Source organism: Chrysochloris asiatica, unplaced genomic scaffold (assembly GCF_000296735.1).
Source record: "Chrysochloris asiatica unplaced genomic scaffold, ChrAsi1.0 scaffold00041, whole genome shotgun sequence".
In the NCBI taxonomy this organism is placed as follows: Eukaryota; Metazoa; Chordata; class Mammalia; order Afrosoricida; family Chrysochloridae; genus Chrysochloris; species Chrysochloris asiatica.
Window position 1 is genome coordinate 15,134,721 of NW_006408559.1, and position 23,205 is coordinate 15,157,925.

The window sequence follows — 23,205 nt, forward strand, 5'->3', positions numbered from 1 at the left end:
ATATTTCATAGACACATGCTATTGTTGCATTTTTCATAAACTACTCCTAACTTTTATATGCATTGGGACACCAAAATTTGGGTGTGCCACTCAACTTACTGAGGTCAGGAACAGCCCCACAATATCTCCCAGGTCTGCCTGTACCTTATTTGGCCATCAGATGCAAACTCAGGTCCTCATGAGTGAGTCTCAGAGGCACCTGCAGGCATGTGATTTGATCAGGACCAGCTTGTCTGCCCCTGTCAGTCTCAGTAGCAGCCAGGCTCTATAAACGCACAACTGAGTCAAGCCTGGAGTGCTCTTGCTTTCTGCCTTGTGGTGTCTGGTTGCCCACCCAGCTGATTAGAAGGGGGACAGCTGTGGATATCACGGCTGTGGGCCCTCGTGGGGACAGTGTGCTGAGCACACCAATGTCTTTGCTTTATCTGCATATGCAGGGGGCCTCAGTAAGCTGGAGGAAGGAACAAGTTTCAATGGAATTTCCGGGAGACAAAATCGGACTCCACCTCCGAGGAGGCTACGTTTTCCCCACCCAGCAGCCCAACACCACCACCGATGCCAGGTACCCTGAACCTGCTGGCTCCTTTTGATGGATGGGTCATCCTGCCCCTCTCTGCTGATGACACTGAAGCCAGCAAGACATGAGAGGAGGAAGGGAGGGCACTGATGTGAGTGCTCGTGTGAGGGAGTGATATCCACCTGCCCTCACCAGGTTCCCACAGCACCATTTGAGGAAGTTGTTGACGTAAAGTTTTGTCCAAGTGTATTTACAAAGGCCATAGTCACTTCCCTTTCTTAAACCCCTGAGTTTCTCCTCAAACCGCGCTGCCTGCCAGGGTGGTCAGCCGTCCTGTTTTGCCCGAGTTCGTCTTGGGTTGCTGCTCAGAATTCTGTGTCCTCTGTCCCTCAAACCAAGACAACTGGGCACCCTTCTTGCTCTGACTGGCTGTCCATTCTCTGTACTCAAGATTCACTCATTCCCATTTCTGGGCTGCAGGGTCCACTCTCAACCCTGCCATGGGCAGCCAACGCTTTCACTCCCACTGGACTCTCATTCTCTCCCTTCAGCAGGGTTCAAATCTCCCCATGCCACAGATTTCTCGTTCGTGTTCCTTTGATTCTAGAAAAGTAGACCCCAATTTCCATCTGTAAATTTGACTGAAGAGCTGCATGTTTATACTATGGGTCTCTCAAAATTTTCATTTCTTTCTTTCCTTTTTTTAACACTGGGTGTACTTTGGAGGCTGGGAACAAGTCCTTTCTTTAGACCCTTCTTGGTGACCTGTCATTTTCAAGCTGTAGATTTATGATGCTGGTGGGAGACAGACCTGAATCCAATGCCAGTTGCTGGGTTCTTTTCCTGAAATTGTTCTGTGTCAGATTGCTCTGCACATGGACACCAAAATGATCTTTTAAAGATGAATATCTCAACTCATGACTCCCTTGCTCAAAGTCCAAAGTCTTAGATTAATAGGGTGTATGAGGACAGCCACAATCTGGTTCCCAGTTACCCTCTCAGCTTTATCTCCTGCCACACCTTCGTACTCATGGATAGACCAGCTGCGCTACTTTGCTGTTATCCAAACGTATTTATCCACTTTATTACATGTGGGCACCTGGCCTATCACCTGCATTCCCAACATTCTTGGCCTGGTGCATTTCTTTTGCTTCCCCCTTTTGTTTCACTGTTTTTATTTATGTATTGTCTTGGTGAAAATACATGCAGCAAAGATACACCATTTAAACGATTTTTACTTTCAATTCAGTGACGTTGATTACACTCTTCAAGTTCTGCAACCATTCTTGCAATCCTTTTCCAAATTACCACCATTAGTTCAAGCTCACTGCCTCCAAAGTTTCTCATCTAACCTTCAAAGTTACTGTTGTCAGTTTGATCTCATATAGATAATCCTTTAAAAGAACACCTAGCTCAAGGCAGACATACCTTATTAATTAAGTGAAATTATTATTTGCTTCAAAGAAGTCTTCAGTAGTTATTTTTTGGCTTAAATATTAAGGTTAAAAGAGTACCTCAGGACCAATGGTTTCAGAGATTCATGTAGCTTCAGTGACATGCGTGTTAAGTGAAAGCTATGATTTTTGTTGGTAGATGAACCTGTCTTGCTGGGCACAGTAGAAGGCTGACCATGAAAGCATACAATAGACAGAGGGCATGGTAGTAAAGAGACTAGTAAAACCCAAGATGAGGGCCCTTGGTCACCCTTATGGTCTGTAAGTAAACTCACCCCATTGGCTCAATTTCAACCAAGCAATAGATAAGGTATAGGGAGACAGCAGCACGAGCAAGGCCCACACACCATAGAAACATTTGCGATCAAAAGGGCAGCATTTACCCAAGGTCAAAGTTCAGACAGATTGAGGTATAGAAACAAGAAACACAGGGGAAGGACCAACAAGGGAACGATGTCAGGATGGGGCATTGGGAGTTGACTCAGAAGAGTAGTGACATGGGGGGAGATCACAAATGACATTACACCTTCTCCTTCCACCTCCACCCTACCTTTCACTATGCCCATCTGACTCTCCATCTCTCTGACTACTACTGTATGTTTCCTAAATTACAAAACAGGTAAGTAGAAGGTTTTCATTTTTTCTCAAAACAAAGAATTAATCTAATAAGGAAATTTGCCATTATAGAGTTGGTCCTCATTGTATTGTCTTTTTGTTTTCTGTGTGAAAATGGACCCCAGGCAACAACAAAAAAATTTTGCCTTTCCCTCATCCCACTTCTTCCACCATCAGCTTCTCTAAAATGATCAAGCACCACCAGCTGTTGTCTATCACGTCTCTCATTTCTAATACTCTATAGTCCCAGGAAGGAGCTCTGGTAGCGTAGTGGTTACAAATCGGGCTGCAAACCACAAGGTCAGCAGTTTGAAACTACCAGCCATTTTGCAGGAGAAAGATGAGGCTTTCTGCTCCTGTAAAGATTTACAGCCTCAGAAACCCTGTACAGGGTTGCTATGAGTCAGAACTGACTCCACGGCACATAACAACAACAATAGTTTCAGTAACAGTGGCATCAGCAAATCTGGCTGAAGTTATAACAGTGGTTCTGATGCTAAGATTCTTGCCTCTTAAATAAAAAAAATTTTTTTGGGGGTGGTTATTGTACATGTTTCAGGATTTCTATCTCCTGTGACATTACTGATATTAGAGAAAGTTGCTTCCATCGATTTGGCCTTTGTTGTTGTTGTTAGGTGCCATTGAGTCATTACCAACTTATAGAGACCATATGCACAACAGAATGAAACTCTGCCCGGTCCTGGGCCAACCTCACTATTGCTGCCACACTTGAGCCCATTGATGCTGCCACTTTGCCAATCCATCTCACTGGGGGGGGTCTTCCTCTTTTTCTCTGACCCTCCACCTTACCAAACATGATATCCTTCTCCAGCAACTGGTCCCTCCTGACAATATGTCTGAAGCATGAGAGACAAAGTTTGGCCATCCTGGCCTCCAAGGAGCACTCTGGCTGCACTTCTTCCAACACAGATCTGTTGGTTCTTTTGGCAGCCCATGGTACTTACAATATTCTCCTTTGGCTTTTATGCTTTCAGAAAACCAGAGTCATCTGCCACTAGTAACTTTAACTTTTCTCATTTGAATTTTGATGGAAACTGTTTCAGTTCATGTGGTAACATTCCTGGATCTTTAGGTCTTACATCTTATGTAAATCTTGCTCCCTACAGTCGACGAAACCCTCTGGGCCTTATCATTGCCTTAGATGAGAACAAAGAAGCCAAAGGGGAACTTTTCTGGGATGATGGAGAAACCAAAGGTGAGCTCTACTCTCATGATGCTGCTGTTGATGAACCTTCTTCTTTGGTCCATGGCCCTTCAGACCTCCTGTTGTTCAACTCTGATTTAGTTTCTGGTTGCTCTGCTTAGTGTAACAACAGGGGAACCACAGATGGAGGAAAAACTCATCTCTAACTCTTAGAATTCTACCATCCACCAGCAATATAAATAGGCTGTCATTTTATTGCCAACCAGCACCTAAAAGAAATGTTTGCATGACAGTACCTGTAAATCAGTGTATGCATTTTTCTAAATATACTTATGAGCAAACACTGGTGGTTTGAAAGGTCTGCTTGTGCCAATGAGGCAATGGGAATGTACTTTGCTGTGACTATTCATCTGTTGTCACTGTTGTTAGTTGTCTGTTGAGTCAGCTCTGACTCATGGTGAACTTATGCACAACAGAATGAAACTTGGCCCAGTCTGCACCAACTTTATAATCGCTTCTGTGTTTAAATTCATCTGTGTCAGTCGATCTCCTGGAAGTCTTTCCTCATTTTCACTGACTCTCTTCATTACCAAACAGAATTTATCTAGCCATGCTTTCTAGTACATTTTCCTGCACCCAATATATTAACACATTTTGTGGTTTAAGCTTAGGAAATATGAGGGAGCTTCCAAAAGTTTGTGGAAATTTCCATGTTTTAATTTAATTTTTCCATGAACTTCTTGAAGCCCTCTTGTAGATATGCTTGAGGTATATGTCTTAGAAACACTCAGAAAGGACTCTACTGAAGAATGGGGAGGGGAAAACAGTGGCTTGGTCTTAGAGACTCTGGCCATAATCTTGTCATCCTCAAAATGTATGTAGCCTTGGGGAGGGGTAGTTAATATGTCACTCTGTGTCAAACAGAACATGACTGGTCTTCCTCTCGTCTTCAGATACGGTGGCCAATAATATGTATATCTTCTGTGAGTTTTCTGTCTCTCAAGTGAGTACCATATTTTATGACCCTTCTGTGTGGGCTTTAACCTGATCATTAGCTCAAAGGGGTTGTGTGTGTGTGTGCTATTATATTTATGATTTCATATGCATTTCTAGATACAGGTGAACACGTTTCAATTTACAGTTTCAATTGATGACTGAACTCAACATTTTAGTCATCCATTTGGCAAAAAAAGATAATGAGAAGTATAAATCAGTCAGCCTTTCTGAATGCAGCTTAGAAAATATCTTTCTGTATGTATATGTGTGCCCTTGATTTTAAAACATTTGAGGGGGATTATAAATATATTTGTATTCCTTGAGCACAAGGAATGTTTTAGCAGAGACAGTTAAGAAGCATTGGGAAACATTGGAGTAGCTGGTTTGTATGAATATTCTCATCTGTGCAACTTGAGAACCAGTTGTTGGATATCTGGTCTGTGTTGGATGTTGGAATGGCTTGAGAATCTGCATAGGACAGGCAGCACTTCTGTTTATTGTTTTGCAGAACCGGTTAGATGTGAAAGTTTTGAAATCAACCTACAAAGACCCCAATAACTTAGCATTTAAGGAGATTAAAATCCTTGGGACCAAGCAACCTATCAACATTAGAGTGACACAAAATGGTGCCCCAAGTCAGATTTCTCCTAAAGTCACATATGATCACCAACTCAAGGTAAGATCTCATTTTATTGAGCTGTCTTAGCAAGAATTCTGGGTCCCTTCTTACTAGTTGTATGGGCTCTGGAAGGACCAGCACACACCCTGAGGCATGTGGTGGGGAGGTCTGAGGGACAGGAAAGAAAAATAAGAGGCAAGTGGTCAGATCCCTCAGGGCAAACCTCCTTCCAAGACTAAGACTCAGTGGGAATACACACTCTGATTGATGGCCACGTTCATCACCGATAAGGGGAAGTGAGGGAAAAACAGCAATGAAGCTGATAGCTAAGCCCTACAACGTTCAATAGACTCTGTGAACCCAGAGGGTGACGTGTTGGCCAGCAGTGTGGCAAGATCTGGGGACTCTTGGGCCTAGAGTCAGTGACATAGCCACAGAGGACTAGAGTGGAGAGTGAAGCATCCAGCTGATAAGAGGAGAGGCACATGCACAAGAACACCCACACTTGCAGATAATACCCACTTGACCTGGCTTCAATGACTGGCTGATCAGAGCTCAACTAGAAGAAGAAAGAAGAGGAAAAAAAGAGTAATTTGATACAACTTGATGAACTTGACCTACACCTATGGAGGCAGCAGCCCAAAATCGGGAACAAATCTTTACAGTGGGGAATCATCATTCCCACCCCCTCAATACACAGTGTAGACAGGGATGAGCAACTTGGACATTGACTACCCAAAATGGGGGTGGGGTGGGGCTACAAAGGCAAGAAATGACTGGCTTACAAGTTTTCAAGAGGGAGCCTAGATCCAGAGAGTTCAGAGGAAGGTAGAACCTCCACTGAGTAGTATCCAATCTGTCTGGGCGGGGCTGATGAAAGATGAGGTTAGGTCTCTTGTGATACAATAGTGAATAATTGTTATCAGGACTGATTGTGAGGGTTGGAAATGCAATGCTAGACATTTTGTAGCAAAAGGAGGGGAGTGACTTACTTTGCAGTCTAGGAGCGGAAGTCCCTGGAACCATCAAGGGAGAAGAGTGGAGAGTGGGACTCTACCCAGAGAAAAAGTGATGCCAGAGAAGGAGGCAGAAATGATGATATGGAGAGATGGAGTGGCTGGGGATTTTAGTGACAGAGAGGGAGAGGGGCTGTGTGCTGACAACCAGGGGGCAGGCTTGTAGTGTATACCCTTTGGTTGGTTGATGATGCATGGAGGGGATTGTAACCATGGTAATGAAACAATATACAATAGGATGAATGTAAACTAATGTTCTCCCATGTAAACTATCACATAATTCACAATAAAACATTAAATAAAAAAAGAGAAAGAAATGGACTCGATGGGACAGAGGAAGAGTTCAGTTAGAAGTGTGGGGAGCAGGATTATAGGAAAAGAGGGATCAAAAGCTGCTGACTGATGTGGAAAGGTAAGAAGAGAGGTGGGATTTCAGTTAATTAAGAATCTGAAATGCAGCTTTTTCCTACTCTATTGAGATAAATGGATGCTCATGTCAACAGATACTTTTTTTAAAGAAACATTTTCAACCAAAGGATTGCATAATCCTAGCTGATGGCTACTTATTTGATCAAACCCCATTACTGCAGACAGAGTCAATCTCAATGCATAGCAACCCTACAGAACAGAGCAGAACTGCCCAGAGGGTTTCCTAGGTTGTCATATTTACGTTAGTTGATTGCTACATCTTTCTCCTGTGGGGTGGCTGGTGGGTTCAAACCACTGATCATTCTGTTGGTCAGTAGCCGGGCAGTTAACCACTGTGTCACAAGAACTCTTTACTTATTTAATTAGGTGATATTAATATTAATACAATAGTTTTTCTTCAATTGTAATGAGGCTGACACTATAGAACAGGATATAGTAAGTTCCTTTGATACTTTAGCATTTCAAAGAATCCTTTCCCCAAATATTCCTTACTATTGGTTCCCCAAGTAACCTGAGAGTAGGAGTTACTATATCAGCATGGCTTGTGAGAGACCTTCCAAATTTGGGGAAAATAAGTGAATTTAGTATTCTCTTATAGTGACATATTGATCACATTTGACATTTTGGGCTTGGTATAATATGCTTGTCTTAGTCTCTTCAGGGTACCTTAAAAAATACAGTCCAATCAAAACAGTGGTTTCCAAAGGGATCCTCTGGGACAGTTCTAATGCAACTATTGGTCTCTCCCCATCCTGAGGAAAGAAGAGTGAATAAAATCAAAGATGCAAGGAAACAAAGTCCAAAGGACTAATGGAACAAGGGAATCCCATTCTCCACAACCGGAGGCCAGAAAAACTCGATAGTGCCAAGATACCACTGTTGACCACTCTGAAAGGAAGGAAAATGTGGAAAAAACTCATCATCATCAAGAATATCAGGTTTCATGATGTGATAAAGACTAGTTGAACCTTCGAGACTACGACCCTTAGACATCCTTCAAACCTGGAACTGAACTCACCTCTATAGTTCGAATTTCAGGCAAATGATTGGCCTATAAGGTGAACAGTAACACCAGGGAGGTACACACTCATTACATGAGTCATAGGAGATTAAAGGGGCAGCATTTGCCGATGGATGGAGCCAGCAAGGAATGAAATGATAAACACAAGGGAAAATGTGGGAAGAATGCTGTTATATTATGACCATTGCAATCCATGTCACTAAACAAAATGTACATGGATTGTTGAATGGAAAACAAATTTTCACTGTAAATTTTCATCCAAAATAGCAATTTAAAGAAAGAAAGAGAGAAAGAAAGAAAAATGGTGCATTGGGTAAGATTGCATTCTGCTGCAAGTGATCAAAGTCTGGGAAAATGGTGGCTTAAACATACTGGATTTTTAATATATGTGGTAAGATGTTTAGCAGGTGGCCAGTTGTCATTGCTCTGTGGCACAGGAAGCAGGGGAAGAGGTAAAGATGAAGTCCATGCGAAACACATGGCCAGTAGGCCCCAGGGGACTTGTACTTATTGATAACCACAACTGTGTTAACAATGGAGTCCTTTATTGGGAACTTTGGTATCTTAAACTAAATAGTGGATGAAAAGGGTTTATAGGACAGGCAACTAACAATGTATCACACTTCAGAATAAGCCAACCCAAGTACTGTCTTAGAAGGGCTTTGTTTAAGCCCGTGACTCTGGTATAGCTGAATGGGTTGCATTCACTTTTAGAAGGAGGTAATTTTGGACAGATAACATTTTAGTTAAAATTTACAAAGCAAAATTTTGCTAAATATAATTTTAAAATAACTGCAAGTGTACATTGACAGAGAACTTCCAGGGTTTCAAGCTGGATTCATAAGAGGTCATGGAACGAGGGATATCACTGCTGAAGTCAGATGGATCTTGGTTGAAACCCGAGAATACCAGGAACATATTTACCTGTGCTTTTTTCACTATGTAAAGGTTTTCGATTGTGTGGATCATGACAAACTATGGACAGCACTGTGGAGAATGAATATTCCAGAACACTTAATTGTACTCATGAAGGAACTGTACATAGACCAACAGGCAGTTATCCAAACAAGTGACTACTGAATAGTCTAAAATTGGCAAAGGTGTGCACCAGGATTGTAGTCTTTCACCATACTTATTCAATATGTATGATGAGCAAATAATCCAAGAAGCTGGATTACATGAAAAATGCAGCATCAAGGTTAGAGGAAGACCTGCAATATGCAGATGATACAACCTTGCTTGCTGAAAGCCTAGAGGACTTAAAATGCTTACTGATGAAGAGGAAAGACCATAGCTTTCAATAAGGGTTGTACCTCAATGTAAAGAAAACAAAAATACTCACTACTGGACCAATAAATACATAATGATAAATGGAGAAAAGATTGAAGTTGACAAAGACTTCAGTTTGCTCAGATCAACCATTAACACTCATGGAATCAGCAGTCAAGAAATCAAATGATGTATTGCATTAGGCAAATGGTCCGTGCAAGACCTCTTTAAAGTGTTGAATAGCCAAGATGTCAGTTTGAGGACTATGGTGCACCTGACCCAAGTCATGGTATTTCAATAATTTCATACACGTGTGAAAGTTGGACAGTGAGTGAGGAAGACAGTAGAAGAATTGATGTGTTTGAATTATGGTGTTGAAGAAGACTATTAAAAGTACCCTAGACTGCCAGAAGATCAAAAAACCCTGTGTCGAAAGAAGGACAACCAGAATGCTCCCTGGAAGTCAAGATGACTGTACTTCATCTCTCATACTTTGGACATAGTGTCAGGAGGGATCAGTCCCTGGAGAAGGATATCATGTTTGGTAAGGCGGAGGGTCAGAGAAAAAGAGGAATACTCTCAATGAGATGGATTGGCACAGTGGCAGCAGTGACGGGCTCAAATGTAACAATAATTATGAGGTTGGTGCAGGACAGGGCAGTATTTCTTTCTGTTGTACATAGGGTCGCAATGAGTAGGTACCAACTCGGTAACACCTAGCAACAACAACAACGCTATGGTCAGATTTTGGAGGGCTTTAGGTGCCAGAAGAGTCCCTGGTTGGTGTAGTTAACATACTTGGATGCTAACTGAAAGGTTAGAAGCTCCAGTCTACCCTGAGTCACCTTAGAATATCTATTGCCAAAAATCAGACACTGAAAACCCCATGGAGCAGTTCTATCCACTCAGTAGTAATTAGTTTTCACTGTTAAGTGCCAGAATGAGAAGGTCCCATTTGGTCTAATTGTCAAAGGGTACATATCGCAGTTTTCTTGGGGAGATCTCTGTGACTACTGACCAGCTGCAGACAGTTTCTCTCAGTAGTACACTGGTCTTAATCTCTTCAGGGTGCCTTCAAACATACATTCCAGTCAAAGCAGTAGTTTCCAAGGGGATCTGTGAGGCAGAGAGTTCAGCTCAGAGGGTTATGCTGATTGTGTTTGGGGATTCCAAGGAAATAAACTTCCAAATTTCCAAAGGAAAATTAAAACTGTGTTGGTGAGAAAAAAGCTAGGAAAGTTGTGCTCAAGAATTTTTTTCCATCATGAGAAGCACCTGTTCATTCTTGGAGGTGCGCAGAGGATGCCCTGCAAGAATTTCACTGGGAAACCTTACCCCGTCCACCCTATAGCCCTGATCCTGTTCTGTCAGATTTCTTTTTGCTCCCCAGACTCAATGTGCATTGAAAAGGAACACAATTTGAGTACCTCAAGGATCCCCAAATTGCCATTCTCCTTGTCATAAATCAAAGACTGCAAAATTCTTAGAGGAAGGGTTAGAGAGACGGAGACAGCATCTTGAAATGTGTATAGACCTAGATGAAGGGTATGTCAAGAAACAGTAGTCTCACATTTTGATATTTTTGTTTAATAAAGGTTTTAGGATGTTGCACTAATACTTTTTGACGTATCCTGGCTGGTTCCCTTTTGGGTTCTCTTCTTGGATTGATGAGAGTCAGGTTCACTCTATTTCCAGTTCTATCAAAGCTGCAGATCTCACAAGGCTTTGACTTGAGGCTGAATGTCCTTGTCACTCCCATTCCTACAGGTTGCCGTTATCACAGAGCTTGACCTTGTCCTGGGACAGGAGTACACGGTGGAGTGGGACCTGAACATCATAAGTGATGCAGACAAAATCGACTGCTACCCCGATGAACAAGGTGCTTCTCCAGAGAACTGCATGGCCCGTGGCTGTGTCTGGGAGGTAAGTTAGAGAAGGTGTGTTTTCCCAAAGAAGTGAGAGTGGAAATCAGAGCTGGATGAGGGGCAGGGACTCCCCATGCAGTGTCAGTGGGCCTCCGAGTCCTCTCCATTCCATGTGAATGTCTATGAGCATAGTACAGGAAGCTGAGTAACTGCTGGACCTGAGCCTGAAGTGGAGATAAGACTGGTGGTTTTGCAAATGATTTTCCAGGAAACCAAGAGAAAGATGGGGCAGGGAGTCCCATTGTGTTCTGGGTCTCACAGGTCTCAAAGCTTCGTGGTTTTGAACAGCCTACCGGTCAGTTCTGCTCTGTCCTATCATGTGGTTTTGAATCAGAATGGACTCAGAAGACATGGGGTTGGGTTGGGTTTGAGTTCTGTCACCACCAGATGGCATGTAAGTGAATGAGGGTGGGTTGACTTTCCTACCTGTAAACCCCCTTTCCTCATCCCCTTCTCATGTTTCTCTGGCCATCTGTTTCAGGAATCCGCTACTACCGGAGTGCCTTTTTGCTATATTAGCAACGATCTGTATTCTGTTAGTAATATTCAGTACAGTGCAGACGGGGCCACTGCTGACATCTCCTTGAAGGATTTTCCTCATGCCAACGCTTTCCCTTCAACCCCCGTGGCCTCCCTCCGCCTGGCTGTCACCTACCACAAGAATGACATGCTGCAGTTTAAGGTAAGTACAGTGGATTTATCAAGTATTGACTAGGTCACTTCTGGCTCCACTGGATTTTGTTAAGAGTCAAGGCTTTTGCTGGTGTTATGTGTCATCAAGTTGATTTTGACTCCTGGTGACCCTATAGGACAGGATACAACTGCCCCATAATTTTCAAGGCTGTCATCTTTACAGAATTTGAGTGCCAGGTCTTTCTCCCTCGGAGCAGCTGGTAGGTTCAAACTATGGAACTTTTGGTTAGCCACTGAGTGTTTAGTAACTGCTCCATGAGAGCTCAGGTCATAGCAGTGTGGTATTGTCTAAGAGGTTCTTCATAGGCTGATTTCATCTGGACTATGTGTTCTTTTACCTCTTCTTCTACAGGATGCTCCTTTATCTCCATTCTCACCAGAGTGCTGGCATATGGAAGGCACTTATTGTTAGGTGTCATTGAGTTGGTACTGACTCATAGTGACCCTATGCACAATAGAATGAAACACTGCCCAATCCTGGGCAAACCTCACAATTGTTGCCAAGCTTAAGCCCATTGATGTTGCCACTTTGCCAATTCATCTCACTGGGGGCCTTTCTCTGTCTCTCTGACCCTCCACCTTACCAAACATGATATCCTTCTCCAGTGACTGGTCCCTCCTGACAATATGTCTGAAGTATGAGACGAAGTTTGGCCATCTTGGTCTCCAAGGAGCACTCTGGCTGCACTTCTTCCAGCACAGATCTACTGGTTCTTTTGACAGCCCATCCCATGGTACTTTCAATATTCTCCTCCAACACTATAACTCAAAAGCATCAATTCTTCTATAATCTTCCTTATTTACTGTCCAGCTTTCACATGCATAAGAGGTTATTGAAAATACCATGGCTTGGGTCAGGTGCACTTTAGTCTTCAAGCTGATGTCTCTGCTCTGCACTTAGTTGGGTTGAACCCAACTTGCTTGGGTTCCCAGCTTCAACATTTGACAGCTGCCTCCTTGTCCTCCACCTTCCACACAGTAACTCTCTTTAAACTATCTGCCTTTCTGAGCCCGCATCCACTCTCTGCACCATGGTGTTTGCTATTTCTATATCTGCTGTACGTTTACCTTGCTTCTATGCTTGGTGAATAGTTGCAAGGCTTTCAGGATTCAGCCTATATCTGCTCCATGAAACTGCATCAGACTCCCAGAAACACTGTGGAGTTCACGATCCTTCCAGATGTTTTCCATTATCACATATCACTCAAGCATCCTGGCTTTCTCACTCTCTCACTATCCATTAGAGTAAGAGCTTCATCATCCTGGTATCTGGTATGGAATCAGGTACACACAGCGAAAGCCAGAACTGTGTAAGACAGAAACTTGTTGGAGAAGGGAAATTCAGATGTGGTAAGACTTGCAAAAGTCAGAACCTGTGTAAGACAGAAACCTGCCAGAGAAGATCCTGACATTGAGACAGTTCTGACTTCCAGAGACCCTACAGGACAGAGCTCCATAGAGGTTTCAAGACTTCAAGACTGTAAATCTTTATGGGAGCAGATTGTCTCATCTTACTCCCACGGAGTGACTGGTGGGTGGTGGTGATGTGCGATGGAGCCGGTTCTGACTCATAGTGACCCTGCACAGGGTTTTGGAGGCTGTAAATCTTTATGGGAGCAGAAAGCCTCATCTTTCTCCTGTGGAACAGCTGGTAGTTTTGAACTGCTGACCGTGAGACATAGCAGCCAGATTTGTAACCACTATGCTACCAGAGCTCCTAGCACCTAGTGGGCATGATTCACCAATTTCATAGTTAACAGTCCAGTGCCAGAGAAGGAAAACTAAAATACACTAAAATTTTCAAAATCCAGAAACATGTCAGAGACGAACAACTCAAATATTTCCATTGAAAGGAAAGATAGAAAAGTGGCCAGACTTCTTCCTGTCAAAGGTGGAAAATCTCAGAGGCATGGAAAAGCCAGGTAGTCCCATGGTGTTCTGGGGCCCACAGATCTCACTGTAGTAAGGATTCAGTAAAGGAAAAGAGATCCCATTTTTAAGAACTTGAAGCTCTGGTAGTGTAGTGGTTACGAATCAGACTGCTAACCTTAAGGTCAGCAGTGTGAAACTACCAGCTGTTCTGTAGGAGAAAGATAAGGCTTTCTGCCCCTGTAAAGATTTGCAGCCTCGGAAACCCTGTACAGGGTCGTTATGAGTCGGAACCGACTCCATGGCATATAACCACCATGATTGTTATAATCAGATAGAGTTGATATTTTTTGAGGAATGTTCTCTTAATTCATAAAAGTTTCTAGGCATTTATGTACATTCATACACTCATATATAAAGTAATAAAACATATTCAGAAATACCACAGTGATTCCAGGTAGATTTTCCAAGCTAAGGAACAATGTCAAATTACTTTAATAGAGGTCTTACAATGAAGATGAGGCAGATTCAGGCAGAAATGAGAACTCTGACATTACTCTTTGACATGTTAATTTTGTCATAGGTATCATGAGTTTGAAGACAACATATTACAGCATTCAGACTCTGTCAAAGTTACAGGGCAAGGTGACCAAATAAGCAAGGTACACTAGTATCCAATTGTGCTTCCCTATCTACTTGCAAGACACAATGCCACCTGTTCCCCACCATGTCACCAAGGATTAGCAACTGAACACATGATGTTGAATGCCAACTGGAACATACGGTGCTTATTGGTTAATGGCAATAAGGTCAAATGTATCATGATTCTGTTAAGGTTTGGTTTTAAGAGAATTGTCCCTGCGTAAAATCTCTCTCCTCTGTTCCTAGATCTATGATCCCAATAACAAACGATATGAAGTCCCAGTGCCCCTTAACAAACCCGGGACACCGTCCAGTACCTCTGGGGGTCGACTCTATGAAGTCATGATTAAGGAGAACCCCTTCGGGATTCAAATTCGCCGGAAGAGCACAGGCAACATCATGTAAGTGGCTCCTGTCTTGTTAAGGGTTTCAGGTACCCCACACATTTACCAGTAGGCCTATTGTCCTGGGAAGTGCCCTGGCTCAAATCACTTTCCTCCTCCAGCCATGTCCAGATCCATGAATGCTTTATTTCCTTTGGAGATGTACTTTTGGGAAATATTTGGTGCCCTGGGAATATAATAACTTGCATCTTCACTGAACAAATGCTTCTGGAGGAATTCTATACAAGGTGCTGCTCTACGTGCTATAGTTATAGATAGATGAAGTCTCCTCATGGCAAGATGTGATAGTTAATAGAAAAAAAAAAGTTAAAATATAAATAATGAGGTAGCGATGTTATGAATTCTATGAAAGATAAAAAGCAGGGTAATGGGGAGCTTGGGAGAAGCTATGGTTTTTGACACAGACGATAAGACCTTGCTTGCTGGAAGCAAAGAGGATTTAAATGCTTACTGTGATGATCAAAGACCACAGACTTCAGTGTGGATTGCACCGCAATGTAAAGAAAACAAAAATCCTCACAGCTGGATAACATCATGACCTACAAAGAAATATGGAAATTGTCAGAGACTTCATTTCGTTTGGATTCATCTTCAACACTCAGGGACACAACAGTCAAGAAATTAAATGACGTATTATATTAGGCAATTCTGCTGAAAAAGATCTCTTCAAAGTGTTCAAGAGCAAAGGTATCAGTTGAGGACTAAGGGGTGCCTGACCCAAGCCATGGTATTTTCAATCACCTCATATGCATATGAAAGTTGGACAATGAATAAGGAAGCCAGTAGGAGAATCAATGCATTTGAATTATGGTATTAGCAAAGAATACTGGAAGTGCCATGGACTGCCAGAAGAACACACAAATCTATCTTAGAAGCATAGCCAGAATGCTCCTTGGAGGCTAGGATGGCAAGACTTTGTCTTTAATACTTTAGACATGTTATCGGGGGGACCAGTCACTGGTGAAGGACAGCAGGCTTGGTATAATGGAGGATGAGAAAAAAATGAAGACCCTCAAGAAGATGAGTTGACACAGTGGCAACAACAATGGGCTCAAACAACCATTGTGAGGATGGTATTGGACCAGGCAGTGTTTTGTTCTATTGTGCATAAGGTCAATTTGATGGCACCTAACAACAACAACAACAGTTTTTGGTAAGGAGCTTTGGGGTGATTAAAACACTGAGCTTCTAACTGAGGCAAAAAAATGAGTCAGTGTAATTCTACAAAGATTCGCAGCCTCAGAAACCCTGTAGAGAAGTTGCACTGTGTCCTATAGGGTTGCTATGGGTCAGAATTGACTCAATGACAGTGGACTTTTGACAGCTTCTGATCCCATAGTTAGAGAAGTTCTCTCCAAGGAGGTGATGATAGCAGTAGGACCATGTGGAGATAGGGATAGCATTCAGCCAATTCAGGAAGTAGTGAATGCATAGGTTATGAGGCAAACTTGGCATTTAAGGATGAGAAGAAGCTGAAGTGGTTGGAACAATGCTGTCAGTAAGCAGGTGCTGTTGGGAGATTCAGGTGGGTGTTAGGCAGGCTCCAGATCAGAAGTGGTCTTGAAGACCCCATAAGATGTTGGGCTGAGAAGCCCCTGAAAAACTGTCAATGGTGGGGAGGGGGATAGGATGTGAGCTGCTATTGGGCTGTTTTTGCAGAAGAGATCTTCCAAGACTGTGACCTTCTGAAGCAGATCACTAGGTCTTACTTCCAAGGTATCTCTGGGTTAGCTTGAACTCTCAGCCTATTGACTAGGAGTCTACATAGCTCTTACTCCGGATGCTGTAGAAAACAGGTCTGAAGGCCAAGGGTGGAAGTGAGGGCTGGGATGAAGTGGTGCAGTTTAGACAGTAAGAAGTGGTTAGAGTTATATTTTGGAGAAGATTAGAAGATGGTGATAGAAAGAGAGAAGTGAAGGCTCAGATTGGGCTCTTAGCTAGGGTATCTAGGATTGTTTTCATCAAATGGATTTTGTTATATTTGGAAAAGAGTAAGTTCAAGGAAGAGCAAGTCAAGAGTTCAGTTATCCTGGAACTAATTTTTCTTCCAATCTACCCTTTGTGTTTCAGCTGGGACTCTCAGGTTCTTGGCTTCACCTTCAATGACATGTTCATCCGCATCTCCACTCGTCTCCCCTCCCAGTACCTCTATGGCTTTGGGGAAACTGAGCACAGATTCTTCCAGAGACAGATGAACTGGCACACGTGGGGCATGTTCTCCCGGGACCAGCCCCCAGGGGTAAGGACAGAATGTTTGGGGTCTGTGTCTTTGCCTCTGTCCATTACGTTGCACACATTTCTGCTGCATTTTCCCAGACTCAGAATGGATGAGTGGATAGCCACAGTCTGCTTTTGGAAAAGTGGGCCAATTCCCATGTCCTGCTGTTTTTCATGGATTTAATTCTGTTACAGAGAGGACTAAACCCATCTTTGTGGTCACTTTCTGTTGAGTTCCTCAGACACAATGTCTTTTAACTTCCTACCGCTTCTCCCCCTTGACTCCCCCAGTACAAGATGAACTCCTATGGCGTGCACCCCTACTACATGGCACTGGAGAGGAATGGCAGTGCCCACGGTGTGCTCCTGCTCAACAGCAATGCCATGGGTAAGATGGTAACAGCAGCTCCTCTTATCTTTGTGAGCCAAATTTTCTTAGGTAACTTCAGAGATCTAGGTTAGGAAGTCAAAATCGTTATCTGGTGGAGAAGGTTTTTTTTGTTGTTGTTGTCGCTTATTTGTTCTCATTTTTCTCTGTTTGTCCTGTTTGTGGAGTTGAGTTCTGCATCAGGTAATTGAAAGAACAAACTCAATTCTTATTTGACAAAATCACTAGAGAAGGAATAATACCCAACAAGTCTCAAATATCCTCCCTGGAAGCCAGCCCACGGGATCCCGCCACATAGTTTGAGGTAGAGAAGAAAGCTGTGGGTCAGAGCATTAACCATTGGATAGAGTATGGAGAACATTTGTATGGTATATAGGAAATCCTTAAATACAGGAATAGGGGGAAAATGGATGCATGTAAAATCTGATGAACTTCAAATGACGTCTATACCTGAGTCTGGACTATTCCATCAATATCAATTTCAGTGGTTTTGACAATGCACTGTGTGCTTCTACAAGATATTATCATTAGGGGAAGCTGGGTGATGTGTACCTGGGAACTCTCAGTACAGAATTTATAATTTCTTACGAGTCTTAAACTATTTATAAAATAAATTATTAATAATACCTAAAACAAAAGAGAGTAGAATGAGCAACAGTATAATAAGATAATAAAACAGATCAAAGGAGAACAAAATCAGTGAGACTGTAGGTTTTCACTTAACCTCTTCATCTCTATACTGAGGGACATAGGAAGACAGAGAGAGTATACTTTTCAGGTGTAGTATATCAGTACAATGTGTCCAGCTTGGTTGATATCCTCCTCTATTTTAGATGTGACATTCCAGCCCATGCCAGCCCTGACATACCGCACCACAGGGGGAGTTCTGGACTTTTACGTGGTCTTGGGGCCAACTCCAGAGCTTGTCACTCAGCAGTACACTGAGGTATGAGAGAACTCGATTGATATCAAGTGTTTACACATCACAACTATGCGCCACAAATCATCTTAGGCACATGAATTTTTATGACTCACTCATGGTAACTGAAATGATTGGTCTTTCTTGGAGATAGTAGAATGAAGAAAAAAGGAAAATAAATATGTTTCCATAACCATTACATTGATAATATCTTTAAGCATTACAGAGTAACAGAAATAGTAGTGATGGTGGTGATGATAATGATGTTGGTGATTATAGTGGTGGTGGGTGGTAGTGATGTGGTGATGGTGAAGATGCTGATAATAATCATGCTGGTAATGGTGGTGTTGTGGTGGTGATGGTGTTTATGGTGGTGTTGTGGTAGTGGTGGTGGTGATGCTGATGGTGCTGATGGCATTGATGATGATGATGTTGCTAGTGGTGGTGGTGTGATGGTGGTGGTAGAGGTGTAGGTGGTTATGGGTAGTGAGGATGGTAGTGGTGATGATAATGCCATTGGTGATGGTGGTGGTGGTGGTGAGGATAGTAGTGGTGATACTGGTGATGATGATAATATTGGTGATGGGGGAAGTGGATGTGTAGGTGGGGATGGTGGGGATGGAGGTGGTATGGGTGGGGTGAGGATCATGGTAGTGGGGTGGGTAGATGGTGATGAAGGTGGTAGAGGTGTTGGTGGTCATGGGTAGTGGTGATGGTGTTAGTGGTGATGTTGGTGATGATGACGATAATGGTGATGTGGTGGAGGCAGGAGTGCAGGTGGGATAGTGGGGTGGCAGTGGTGATTACCCCAGATGTAGCAGCAGACACTTATAAAATACCTACTGCATGCTGGCATCAGTCAGGGCAGCTCCATACTGTAGCTCCTTAAATCCTCACATAGTACCATGAGCAATTTACAGTTAAAGAAAATGAGGCACAGGAAGCTTATCTAACTTTTGCCCAAGGTCACACAAGCCAGCAAGGACAAGAGCCTGCATGCTAACCCAAACATTTTGTCTCCAGCGTCTCTTCTATTGACCAGTAAGATCAGCGGCCTCTAGAATCAAGTAGGACCCAGGTTTTCCAGAATGCCTAGAAAGGAAGGTCTGGTGGAGCAGGAAGCTAGTCCTGAGCTTCCCAGTGGCTCTGCACCCCTTAATTTCTGTCTGGATTTGGATTTGTGATTGCCTCGCTCAGCACACTGGAAAACCATCGTTATGTTCGGTGTAAGCCTCAGATTGGTTTCTCATTTTTGAGGACTAATATTTCGGTCTATTTTCTAGTTGATTGGCAGGCCTGTGATGGTGCCTTATTGGGCCTTGGGGTTTCAGCTGTGTCGCTATGGATACCAGAACGACTCGGAGATTGCCAGCTTGTATGACGAAATGGTGGCTGCCCAGATCCCCTATGTAAGTTTTGGTCTGTGTTTTGCTGGCCAGGGGACCTCCTGGCTCTCTTCAGTCATCTCTGTGTCTGGATTCACTAGGCAGGTTTTGTTTGCTTTGTGGGGTCTACAAATTGCCCAACAGTCCTCGTAGCATAATGATTAAGTTTTCAGCTGCTAACCAAAATGTGAGTGGGTTCGAACTCACTAGATGCTCTGTGGGATAAAGCTTGACAATCTGTTTCTGTAAAGATTGCAACCTAGGAAACCCAATGGGGCGGGTCTATTCTGTCCTATAGGGTCATTGTGAGTCAGAATTGACACAATGGTAATAGGTTTTGGGACAAAGTTATACATTTTTTTCTCAGGCAAAATCACATTGGGTCTCACCCTGACCTTGTGGCACAGGTGGGGGTCATTGTTACTGTTATTGTTTGGTGCCATCAAGTCAGTACTGACTCAGCAACCCTAATAGTCCCCATTGAATAGAAAATGAACTCCAAAGAGTCACAGCGGTTTACCAAAAGAGAATTAGATGAAGGCTCTGGATCGCTAGGGCTCTTGCTTCTATCTTGTTCTTTTTCTTTCACGTGACTTCAAAACAGTCAAACTATTGCTTGGTACCATAAGAACCCACCACTTGTCCTCTGTCAGTTTGTGTTGCTGTGATGTTGGAAGCTATGTCACTGACATATTTTAAATACCAGAAGGGTCACCTATGGTAGACAGGTATCAGTGGAGGTACCAGAGTAAGAGACTAGGGTGCAGCAGTGGAGGCACTCACTCATCTATGCCAAGAAATTTGGAAGACAGCTACCTGGTCAAGTGATTGAAAGAGACCCAAAGGAATGTGAAAATCATTGAACAATATCTTTAACGTCACATGCAAGTAAATTTTTGCTAAAGATAATTTTAAAAAATGGTTGCAATACTACAGGAAACTGCCAAAAATTCAGAAGAGGGTGCGGAAAGAGGGAATCATTGCTGATGTCAGATATATCTTGGCTAAAAGCAGAAAATATCAGAAAAAATGTTTACTTGTGATTTATTGACTATGCAAAGACTTTTGACTGTGTGGACCGTGACAAACTATGGATAACATTTAGAAAGATGGGTAGTTCACAGCAGTTATTTGTGCTCCTGGGGAACCTGTACATACAGTTATTAGAACAGAACAAGGGGATACTGAGTGGTTTATCATCAAAAAAGGTGAACACCAGGAGCCTCTCCTTTCACCATACTTATTCAATGTGTATGCTGAGAATATAATTGGAGAAACTGGATTATATGATGATGAATGTGGTTTACAATCGAGGAATACTCATTAACAACCTATGATATGCTGATGATACAACCTTGCTTGCTGGAAGCAAGAAGACTTAAAATGCTTACTAACGATGATCAAAGACTACAGCCTTCATTGTGGATTGTACTTCAATTTGAAGAAAACAAAGATCGTCATGACGGGATCAATAAATAACGTCATGATGAATGAAGAAAAAATTGAAGTTGTCAAAGACTTCATTTTTTTCTTGCATCTACAATCAACACTCATGGAAGCAGCAGTCAAGAAATCAAAAGACATATATAGCATTAGGCAAATTTGCTGCAAAAGACCTCTTTAAAGTCTTAAAGGACAGAGATATCAGTTTGAGCACTAATTGCTCGTGACTCAAGCCATGGTGTTTTGACTTACCTCATATGATGTGAGTTGAGCAATGATTAAGGAAGAGAAGAGAAGGATTGACACATTTTAATTATGACGTTGAAAAACAATATGAAATGTTCTATGGACTTCCAGAAGAACAAACAGATCTGTGTTGGAAGCAGTACAGCCAGGCTATTCCTTAGAAACCAGGATGGTGAGATTTCATTTCTCATATGCATTTTGGGAGGGACAAGTCCTAGGAGAAGAACATCATGCTTGGCAAAGTGGAGGGTCAGTGGAAAAAAGGAAGACCTCCAGTCAGATGCACTGACGCAGTGGCAGCAGCAATACATTCAAACATAACAACAGTTGTTGAGGATGGTTCAGACCCGTGTTTTGCTCCATTGAGCATAGGATCACTATGAGTCAGAACTGACTGTTGTTGTTGTTAAGTGCCGTCGAGTCGGTTCCGACCCATAGCGACCCTGTACAGGGTTTCCGAGGGTGTAAATCCTTACGGGAGTAGAAAGCCTCATCTTTCTCCCGCAGAGCGGCTGGTAGTTTCGAACCGCTGACCTTAAGGTTCGCAGCCCGATTCGTAACCACTACGCTACCAGAACTGACTAGATGGCGCTTAAAAACATCAGCCTTAAGAATAAATAATCTCCTGGGGGCAGTTTTGTTGAATTAAAAAATACCCAAATTCAATCAAATTCACTTATGTGTAGCTACAACCTCAGTCTTAGTACTTCTCTGACCCAACAGCATCGTGTCTTCGTGTCCCCTGGAGTTAGTTCATCGCTTGCTCACTGCAGTCATCCTGGAGCTGTCTTCCAAGGGGATACACAGGGTAGCAACCCCTTATTTGAGTTTTCAAAGATCAGAGAACGGAAGCTGCAAGACACATCCATACGCTGTATATGAACAGTTGTATTAGTGGAAAGTAGAGCACACAGTAGCTTATGCAAATCAACCCAAGGGCATCTCAGAAGAGACTGATGATGTGCTTCTGAATGGCCACAGTCTTGAAATCCTACAGAGAACACATGCAGTACCATGAGTTGGAATTGCCTCAAAGGCATCTAACTGGTTGGTGTCTGGTAACCTTCAATGCTGGATATTCCAAAAGAACTACAGATCTATCATTTGTTTGAATTTTTAGTAGTTGTCTTACTTCCCTGTTGCTGCTACGGCAGAAATACCACAAGGGGTGACTTTACTGAACAGAAATTTATTTTCTCACAGTTTAGGAAGCTGGAAGTCCAACTTCAGAGCACTGGCTCTGGAGAAAGGTCCTTACCTCCCGTTAGCATCTGCAGGCTCAGCATTCACTGGCGATCCCCTTGTGTCTCCGCATCAACTTTCCCTGGATCTGGGAGCTTCACAGGCAGGGACCTCAAGTCTAAAGGAGAGACCCCACACCAGCTCTTCTTCCTTGGTGGTAGTAGGTCCCTCTGATCTTTACAGGCCACACCCCAGGTCCACTCCCCTTACACTGGATCAGGGCTGTGACTAGATTGAGGGTGTTGCCTGTCTATCTTAATTCTCTTACATCATGGGGGATCATCACACACCCGTCACATAATGTCATCGCATCACTGTCTGCTGACACATATCTGCGGACATACAATTCAGTAATCCATGACCCTAGTTTTACTGGCCAAGTCATATCTGCAGCAGGTGGGTGACGTGAAGTTATTCTGTCTGAATCTGTCCCCCTGATGCCAGGGTTAGTATGTGGGGGAGGTAACGGCAACTCCTAGCGTGGCGTCGTCGGATCAACACTGGGCTGCTGATCACAAAGTTGGCAGTTGAAACCCACCAGCTGCTCCTCAGAAACCCTATAGAGGATCACTATGAGTCAGAACCGACCCAATGGCACTTAACAACACCGAACAGTGATCATTCCTTACACTGTAAATTAACAAAACCTCTTTCCACTCAGCGTTTTCAATTGTCCTCACAACAACCTTACCAGATGCTGTGGTTGTTGTTAAGTGCCATGGAGTCGGTTC

The 23,205-nt window shown here is 43.0% G+C and overlaps 1 protein-coding gene across 1 annotated transcript in view; it reads left to right on the top strand.

Moving 5' to 3' along the window:
* Positions 1–23,205, top strand: part of MGAM (maltase-glucoamylase (alpha-glucosidase)) — a 69,814-nt gene that overhangs the window by 26,379 nt on the left and 20,230 nt on the right. The window contains exons 20-29 of the mRNA XM_006861259.1: positions 438–562; positions 3,714–3,802; positions 4,705–4,754; positions 10,869–11,024; positions 11,508–11,708; positions 14,477–14,631; positions 16,705–16,873; positions 17,143–17,239; positions 18,073–18,185; positions 19,442–19,567. Coding sequence (XP_006861321.1) covers positions 438–562; positions 3,714–3,802; positions 4,705–4,754; positions 10,869–11,024; positions 11,508–11,708; positions 14,477–14,631; positions 16,705–16,873; positions 17,143–17,239; positions 18,073–18,185; positions 19,442–19,567 — 1,281 coding nt within the window. The remainder of the gene's footprint in view (positions 1–437; positions 563–3,713; positions 3,803–4,704; positions 4,755–10,868; positions 11,025–11,507; positions 11,709–14,476; positions 14,632–16,704; positions 16,874–17,142; positions 17,240–18,072; positions 18,186–19,441; positions 19,568–23,205) is intronic.